General features: G+C 42.2%; 1 protein-coding gene across 1 annotated transcript in view; it reads left to right on the top strand.

Annotated features, from left to right (window-relative positions):
* Positions 1–9,886, top strand: part of si:ch211-26b3.4 (connector enhancer of kinase suppressor of ras 2) — a 63,873-nt gene that overhangs the window by 29,076 nt on the left and 24,911 nt on the right. The window contains exons 3-8 of the mRNA XM_062425413.1: positions 318–520; positions 1,325–1,412; positions 2,651–2,692; positions 7,069–7,188; positions 8,901–8,960; positions 9,096–9,164. Coding sequence (XP_062281397.1) covers positions 318–520; positions 1,325–1,412; positions 2,651–2,692; positions 7,069–7,188; positions 8,901–8,960; positions 9,096–9,164 — 582 coding nt within the window. The remainder of the gene's footprint in view (positions 1–317; positions 521–1,324; positions 1,413–2,650; positions 2,693–7,068; positions 7,189–8,900; positions 8,961–9,095; positions 9,165–9,886) is intronic.

The following is a 9,886-nucleotide window of genomic DNA, read 5'->3' as shown; positions in this document are numbered from 1 at the left end:
AATCTGACACATTTTCTTTCAATCAGTAATTCATTGTTATGTTAGAGAATAGAGAAAACAACAAAAAACATGATTTCTCACAGACTTGATGCACTCAAATGTCTTTTGGTTTAAGCAGCTTAATGATATTCAGTTGACTATCACATAATACAAAAAAGCAGTATTCCTACATTAGAGGAGCCTGAACTAGAGAATGTTTCGTCTGTCGTTTGAAAGAGGATTTAAATGGTTATTGGATCAAAATAGTCACAGATTAACCCAAACCATTGATTTCAATCAGGAATAAAAAACTTTAAATCTCTCTGTTTGTCCTGCAGAACTACGGCCTAGAGACAGAGAACCTGCGGACTCTGTCCCACAAACTGAACGCTTCGGCAAAGAACCTTCAGAATTTCATCCTGGGCCGGCGGAGGGGCGGCCATTATGACGGACGAGCTTCTCGGAGGCTACCCAATGATTTCCTCACCTCAGTTGTGGATCTCATTGGTGCAGCCAAAAACCTTCTGGCCTGGCTTGACAGGTATGACGCTACACACCTGTTGGCATAAAGTGGAATCTTCCTTTAGTTTTTTAGAGAAAATGCCCAAAAGGATAAAAAGAAAAAGTAATTTGTTTGTTTGTAGGAAGCATGCCTGTTATTGGAAAAGAGTAACTTACCGACAGTGGACAAAATAACAGGAACACTTAACAATCTCCGTGTGACCTAAAGTCTCAACAAAAAATGCAAAAGGATAAACAGGAACCCTACATCATCACTGTTTCTGTTATTTTGTCCACCTCTAATAAAGTAAAGCAATTCATAGAGCAAGCAGTGGGATGTTTTCTTTCTTATCTTGAAATCAGATCAGCTGATGGGACCGTATGAAGCTGAGAACACATGAAATGAAGCAATATTGAGCTTTAGTTGATCCCCGGGTTGTGCAGCGTCCTGGCCGCAATACAAAACCAAATATTGTTGTTTGTCTTTATCAGTTGCTTCTGTGCTCTGAGAGGAACGGAGGATAGCTTTTATTTCTCTTGCTCGCCGCGCTCTCACGGCTTTTAGAATCACACTGTTAGCAAATAAATGAACAAAACAAAATAAAAAGACCAATGTGAAAAAAAAATGGCTTCCCAAAAACCCAGTGGAGAAACTCATTTTAAGATATGGCATGACTGAATATGCTTTGCTCATTCATTTACGTGCTGAAAGTGTGATTGTAATGAAAGGGAATGGACAGAATACCATAAGTGTTTTTCATAAAAATATTTAACAGATGTAAGATATCATGACCTGGACAGTAACCCAAAAAAAAAAATGAACATTATTTTTTCTGTGTTTCAGGTCTCCATTTGCCAGTGTGACCGAGTATTCATTACTGAAGAACAACATTGTGCAGCTCTGCCTAGAATTAACCACCATTGTACAACAGGTGCTTTACACACACACACACACACACACACACACACACACACACACACACACACACACACACACACACACACACACACACACACACACACACACACACACACACACACATAAAACACGCACACACACACATACACACACAGGATACATTCCATCATGTGTATGTTAATTTCACCCAGATATTAAACGCTTTGAATCGAATGAATTTGAGCAGAAACATGCTGGTCTATAGTTCATTCCTATAGATTTGACTGTAAGTGGAACATATGCCCACTACCACAGGGTATTTGCAGCATGGCTGATGGGACGAGTAGCTCTCTGTAGTCGCATTTGGCAATGTGCTCATTGACTCACTGTGATACCTCATCTCCAGTTTAACTTATGGGCCCTGATGGGGAATGAACAAGCGGTCCCTCATTCCTTAATTTCCTGTCCTGCGTTTGCTCCCCTTCTGGCTCGCTCACCACACTTCCACTTACTTTAAAAAAAAACAAAAAACACTGGTGCATGCATGCACACTCTCAAACTGTCGAAATCTCATTGTTTGGACATAAACTACAGCTGCTCACTTGGACCTCATCCATGTCCTCCCTGTAAGACCCTGCTTAGAGTGTATGAGAGTGTGTTTGTACCTGTGCCCAGAGTGAGTCCTGGAGCCGAGCAGATAACACCCATCCCCTCTTACAAGGGCCAGAGGAGAGGCAAGAGAAAGGGGGCCACCGTGGGTCCACAATGAAGATGTGGCTGCCAGGGTGCAGACAGACAGACAAAGGTGGCAGTGCTGCCCACGCTAATGCATCAAACAGATGAATTAGCTGCTAGCATGCACATCTGGTGGATTCAATGGGCTGCTTTCCCAGAAATAGATTAACTATCAGCTATCGTTAAATAACAATCTGTCATGTTCAAATAATGTAGTTGATAGGTTTCTAAATCCCAAGGAGGCGCATAAGGCTCCCGGCGGCAGAATAGTAACTGGTCAATTCAGTCCGCCTAGATTATAAAGTAATATGCATAATGTGGAAGGCTAAATGAAATAGCTGACTGCTGATGTTCTCCAGTGGAAAAGAACGTCATCCATCTTTCTTCCTGTCGGCCTTCTCATTTCTCTTATTTCCTTCTTTCCTGCTTGTTATATTTGGAGGAGGGAGATATTTGAGCTACAGGGCGGATGTTCACATTGATGTTTTCTCCATCTCACATTCTCTTCTTCTTTGTCTCTCTTCCCCTCCTTCACAGGACTGCACTGTGTACGAGACAGAGAATAAGATTCTCCACGTGGTAAGTTTCCGCTCCATAAAAGCAAATTGTTGTCGTCCTGTTTCTGTCATGGTCCTGTTGTAAGAGACGAGAGGCACAATGACAACAGTGACAGCTATTAAGTGGATAGATAAAATAGATAGTCAAAACAAGATTATTATACCAGTATAGTTTCATATCTGGCACAATAATACTGCAGTCACTCATGTTCCACTCACTCGCTCTATCCACTGATGAAATATAGATCTTGAGTGAAGATTGTCAAACTATTATTTTCATGGTGAAGATAGGCCTACTCAGTATCATTTTTTTCAGCATGCTTCCAAAGATAGTCAACATATTCCTAAACTGCTCCCTTTTTAAACATAGTGCCTTGCTGTTTTCCAAGATTGTTAAGTCAACCTGAGCCACAAAGAATCTCTGAAACAAGTGTAGCAAAGTCCTGGTTGCTTCAACTAAATTTTGTCTAGTGGCAGACGTTCCTTTTTTGCTCAAGAAAATAATATGGAATGATGCTTGTGAAACAATATTACACGAGGTAATTAACACACTGAATATGTGTGAGGTTGTCTGTGTGTATTTGTGTTTTGTGGGTGTGTATGCATGTCAGACTGTGTGTTTTTTTTAACGTGCACAGAATTGTGCCTGAGAAAGCCTGAGGCCTTTTCAGAGAACGAGTTTAGTTCCTGTGTGTGTGTGTGTGTGTGTGTGTGTGTGTGTGTGTGTGTGTGTGTGTGTGTGTGTGTGTGTGTGTGTGTGTGTGTGTGTGCATGTGCGTACATGTGTGCGTATGTGCATGGATGACAGAGAACTGTCTGCGTCCACATGTGAAACCGAGTGAGCAGCTAGTGTCTGATCGGGGCTGACAGTTGGATTGGGACACTTCCTGCTACCATTCAAGGTCAGGTGGAGTAAACCAAATGAAATGTCGGCAGGGGGAGTTCACAGAAAAATGTCTGAACATTTCATGCCAGCAATAACACCCATATCAGATGTTTTGTCAATATATGATGAACATGCGATTGTATCACATATTTCTATAAGTAGTACTGATGACAAGGCTGAACTCGAGATGTTGGTTTCCTCATGGTTTGATGTCTCCCCTGTCAACATTAGTCACCCCCCTTACATTTTGTTTGTGGATCCACAGCTGTCGTTTACCTCTGTTGTTACAGGCCTATTAATGACATGGTGGCATCAGGCAAATTCACATACTTCTGTGACTCTGCACATGTGTACACACACACACACACACACACACACACACACACACACACACACACACACACACACTTGCACATGCAAAACACTGGGTGCCAGACTAAAGGCTACACATGACTAAGTCTGTTATGTGTGGGAGGTTTATGTGTGAAATAGGGAGACAGTGTGAAGGGAGAGAGGGAGAGGGAAAGGAGGAGGAGGTGTTTGCTTTTGCTTTTAGATTATGCTTCCATGCTGATCCTTGTTTACTATGTGTTTTGGAAATTAATGAAGTGGAGATGAAGTGACAGCCACTAAACCATAAACCACACAAACACATATAGGAACAGACACACACACGGGACATTCACACATAGCATGAAGATGGTGATTCACAACTGAGATCTATATCATAAAGACTGGGTTGTATGTGCAATGGATTCTTCAAGATCCCACATCACACTTGTTTAAGTTGAATACCGGACCAGGATTGGCTCCAAACTAATTGTGATGTCACAGATCATGCTAGTAGGTACTTAAACTCATATTTCAAGTGAGCACAGAGAAACTTTCCTCCTTCAGCTGATCAATGTGAAAACAGCCTTCTGTCAAACTCACATACTTCATTCTGCACAGTGCAGCTCAAACATCCAACTGAAGGAATAAGGAGAAACACACATTTTTGAGTGGAAGGGGAACTTTAAGTAATATATGTATAGAGTTGATCTGGACAGAAATAGTGCATGTGGTGGTCTCTATTGTGTATCCAGCATGTGGTTCAAAGACTGTCTAGCTCTCTGGTCAGCTCTGCTGTAACTACTGTAGTGGTAGTTGCACGTTTGTCAGCTTCTGCTCAATAATGCAAAACTCACTGCTACTCTGCTCTCCTCTTGACTACGGCCTGCAGCAATCAGATGAACAGGGATTGTGTGTGTGTGTGTGTTTGTGTGTGTGAGAGAGAGAGAGAGAGAGAGAGAGAGAGAGAGAGAGAGAGAGAGAGAAGGAGAGAGAGAGAGAAAGAGAGAGAGAGAAGAAGAGAGATAAGATATGAGCATGTGTGAGTCTGTGTGTCTGATGGAGCGTGAAGTGTGTATGAGTGTGTGTGTGTGTTTTTATGTGCATGCATGCATAAGGATGAGAGGAATTACATAAGACTGTCCTAGTTGTGTGTTTTCCCTTTTCCTTGTTTTCTCCCCTTTCCTCCCGGACTCCTGCCTCCCACCCTATTCCACTTCTCCTCCTCTCCCTCCCTCCATCTTTCTCTGTGTCTCGGTTCAGGTTTACATTTGCCACGGTATGTATGCTCATGCATGTGGAGATGACGCATTATGCAACCGCCGGGGCTGTGTATGTTAGCGAGTGAACGTGCGTCGGTATGCAGAGAAAAGGTGTGTGTGTGGATGAAGATGGAGAAAGAGAGAGAGACAGAGAGAGAGGGAGAATGAGAGTGAGGGAGGAAGGTGATGAGGGTGGGAGTGCGCAGCCAGAGCTTAATCCATTTGGCAGCATACTACGTCTGGCTTTCTGTTTGACTGCTCTTAAATCTCACGCCAGCCAGCCACATAAGTTAACTTCCCTATAATCTGCGCTCTGATTCTCCAGAGGCGTGTCAGATCAAGGCCGGGTGTGTCAGAACTGGAGGAGTGGAGACTCGGCACTGGTGACTGGCCTTTTGTCTCTCAGCCCGTGTTAATCCCAGGTCAAGACTATTAGTCCAATGATCAAAGAAGAGCAAATGCAGAGCCACAACATTGTCACTCACTGGGGACTATTTACAGCTCTATAGGCAGGATTATATGTACACTGCTACTATTTTTCCCCTACTTTTATATCACTTCTTTTTCTATTTCCTCCTTCATTTTTTTGTGATTAAAGCTAGAAAGTGTCATTTTGCATATTTTATGTGGAATGAACGGTAATGTATCCTATTACGTAATCTGTAGCTACAACATTGAAGAGAACATAATATTACTGTATAAGCAGGAAGCTAAACAGACAGAGTAATGTTCAAATAACTGACCCAGAAACAGATGGAAGTGTCTGTGTGTGTGAGAGAGCATAAGCATCACATAGCCAGCTCACTGAAGACTCTCCACCTTTTCTCTCACACTGAATGAATCACACGCTATGGTGTGTAAGTGTGTGCAAGTGTTTATACATCATATGTGTGCTGGTGTGAAGATCTCTCTTCATTCCATAAATATAATCCGGTAATTGCTCATTAAGATTGAGATCAGATGATTATTTTATGCAGGGTTCATCAGTATGTGTACAGCGAGGCATGTGTGTCATAGTGCTTACGTCAATATAAATAAAGCAGAGAATGTATATTTTCTTACATGTATGTCTGTTACATCCTGCTGTGTGTGTGTGTGTGTGTGTGTGTGTGTGTGTGTGTGTGTGTGTGTGTGTGTGTGTGTGTGTGTGTGTGTGTGTGTGTGTGTGTGTGTGTGCACTAAGCAGCGATGCGTTGAGGCAGGATAACCAGGGTAACGGTCTCTGTAAACCCAATGTAGTCAGTCAGCCAAAATTAGAAGGCAGAGATGTTGCTGATGATAAATTAACTTGCACGCGTGACCAAGCAGACAAATAGCCTGAAAAACAGTCAAGGTTTATTTAGAACAAAGGCAAGGTGAAGAAATGCTTTGTGTTTGCCGTACTTGCTCTGATGCACTCAAATGGGGTATAATATGTATTAGAAATATAAACCCAGGGTAGGGAGCAAATATTATAGCACAGATAATCTAGCCCCAGTACAATGTGTCAGATTGAGTTTAGCTGATGTGATGGCAAAAATGGCTCTTATCTTCCAAAATGAAATTACAGATAGCAGCAATGGAAATCTGTGCTGTGTAATTTAGATGTTAGCAAATGTCATCTGGGCACCTTGGGGTTGGCTGGTATCGGTGATGTGTTGTTCTGTCTGTGACGGTGTCTTGTGGGCATGCCTGTGGACAGACTGTGACAGGAAACAGTTTGTGTGCTGGAGTGATGGAAGTGGCGATGTGGAACAATCTGATGGAATGATTTCTGTTTCACCTCCTCCAGCTAGGTCACAGCATCCCTTGCGGACCAAAACCAATCTCAATAACTTTCTGTCTTTCCCTTTTTGTCACTCTCTCTCTCTCTTTCTCTCTCTTTCCCTCTTTCTGTCACTTTTTTCCCTCTGCTGTCTTTACCTCTGATGCCAACTCCAGTGTAAGACCTTAGCAGGGATATGCGACCACATCATCTCTCTGTCGTCAGACTCTCTGGTCTCTCAATCTGCCCATCTGGAGGTGGTCCACCTCACCAGCATCATGCCCAGTGAAGGCCTGGTAAGGACATACCTGAGGGTGCACCTGCACATAAACATACACTAGAGATGTTTTAAGTCGCAATAGTTAATGATTTATATTAACTATGGATCAAATAACTGTTTGTAATGTGAAACGAGTCAAACCCACCGAGAATTATAACCTGACTTCAGTTCCCCCCAGCTCTACAGAACATTTCAGCATCTTTTAGCAGATTGTTTTGGTTTTCTGGGATGTAAAACCAGCTGTTTTTAGCAAATCAACTGTTACAAACCAACTGTACACTACCTAACCACAACCACACAGCAGACACAAAAAGGTAGTGACTAAATCTTAAATCTTAAGTCCTTCATAGCAAGTCTCAATTAAATTTTTAAGTCAAGTTTGAAGTTTTAAAGCAGCTATAATTGACTGAATGTGTAATGTGAAAGGGGTCATTTGTAGCAGAATCCACACAGAATTATTACCTGACTGCAGTAACCCCCAGCTGTATAGAGCATTATACTGTCTTTCAGCCAGTTGTTTAGATTTTTTTGGCATGCACCTTTAATGTTTTTGTACATTCTCACTGCTCTAATAGCATCGTTTTCTGTCATGGCAGGCAGCTGTTTTAAGCGAAGAATCTCTAAAAACTCACTGTACACCACCTACTCAGCACCAAATTACAAATAGTTAGAATAAGCGACAAGCTATTGATCACAGTGAAGTATTTATCAGCTAGATATTTTACAGGCGTTGATAGAGGCTGAAAAATCTAATGTAAAAGGAGATATATCAAACTTATATTTGTAAGTGGTGAAAAACAAAAGAGCCAAATGAAAGCTAATGTTGCTCTTTGTCTGCTGAATATGTAGATAAGAAACTGTTCGCTAGCAAATTTGCCATAGCAACTGTATAAAGTGATCAAATGTGTTTTCATTTCGTCCCACTATCCCTTAAAATCAATCAGTGCAGGTTTAAATCTCCTGGGGCAAGTCCAAGTCAATCCTCAAGTCATTTATCAAGCCCCCAGGGACAAATACAAGCAAAGGCAGGACTTAAATTGGCATTTGGACTTATTTAGACTGTGTTACACACAATATTTGAACGTTCTCCTTTCAAAGCTGTGTTAGCAGTCAGTAATGTAAAACTGATTACACAAAGGAATCCAAGTCTTTGCATCAGACTAGTAATTAAATATTCAAAGTGTATGAGGATGCAAGGCCTGTCGTTCACAGTCTTACTCTTTGTTTATTGTTACAGGACTTTACTGAGTCAAACTGGAGACTTAAAATGTTTTTGCTTTCAAGTCTCAACTCAAGACAAGACTTTAGGGTGTCAAGTCTCAGGTACAATAGTGACAAACCAAAGACAAAACCTAAATAAGTGAGTGGAGAAACATAACATGCAGATGTTTGCATACAGGGCGCCAGGGGTCACTGAATGATTTGATCTTATTTGCAGACTATAGCCTTTGAAAGTCAAACCAGTTGGCCAATTTTGGAGCAAGGTGTTAGACAGCGCTCTGTACCACCACAATCAAAACACCAAATGAGGGAATATCTTTTGGAAGAATGGTGTTCATCCCTCCATTAGAGTTCAGAGACACCATCACAATGAACAATGAAGCTGTTCTGGAGGTTTCTTGTGGACCAACTCTGGCTAAGATGCTTTATGTTGGTTTTTCCTTTTGTTAACCTTCTAAACAGCAGTAAAGTTCAAGTCCTTCCCTCCTGTGTGTGTTCGTGTTTCAGGGGATGTATATCAAATCGACGTATGATGGACTCCACGTCATCACTGGAACCACAGAAAACGTGAGTTTGTTGTTTAGCTCAGTTTTAAACTTGAGACTTTACCAACCGCATCTGATTCGCAATCTCATAGTCTACTTCGAATCCATGCCTCAGTTTATCCCAAATGTGTTCCCATTGTCCGTTTCTGTCCTCCAGTCTCCAGCAGATCAGTGTAAGAAGATCCACGCAGGTGACGAGGTGATCCAAGTCAACCACCAGACAGTGGTGAGTAAAAGAAGAGTCAACCACCACAAGTAGCTTCCAAACACAACATTGTACTCACAAACAATCATGTGTACTTCTCATGTGTTTCCACTTTGAATACATACTGCAAACTGTCTTCTGTTCCCCATTCTGTGCTATATTGAGGAGCTGTCAAGGTACGCTGTGCCTGCTATCACCAACCACCACCACCACCACTGCCACCATGGTGCTTCCTGTCCTGTTCCTGTGTTGCTATGTAGGCTAATTAGGCTTGCTGCAGGGGCAGATTATAGGACGATTGTTATAAGACCTTTGTTCAGTCCAGTGTGATTGTCAGCTCACTCTTTCTGGAATTTGTTCCAATTGTCATAAGTAACCCCTGAAGGAGTCGTCTGGTTTGAAATATGAACTCATGTTCCACTTTCAGACTTGAATAAGTTGTAGTGCTTGCCTTCAACTCATCACATCAGAGGGAGACACACAAATGGGCAGCCATTTTAAACAGAATGATGCCTTGTGAGAGCATGTGATTGAACGCGCTGTCTATTGCCTGAGCTGTCAGCTCTGGCACAAACGATTTGTTCCAGCGTTTATTTGAGATGTCTTTGGGGAGGTTGGTGTCTGTGTGTAGACGTTTTTTTGTGTGCTTTCCGTGAGTATTTCCTCGTACGTCTCGATAGGTGCTGCTCATGCGAAAGCGTGCATGCGTGCACTGCGGAGCGGCGTTGATTGACGCGTGAGGG

Source organism: Scomber scombrus, chromosome 9 (genome assembly GCF_963691925.1).
Source record: "Scomber scombrus chromosome 9, fScoSco1.1, whole genome shotgun sequence".
Lineage (NCBI taxonomy): Eukaryota > Metazoa > Chordata > Actinopteri > Scombriformes > Scombridae > Scomber > Scomber scombrus.
Note: the sequence above shows the minus strand (reverse complement) of the source record. Positions and strands in the feature narration are given on the sequence as shown.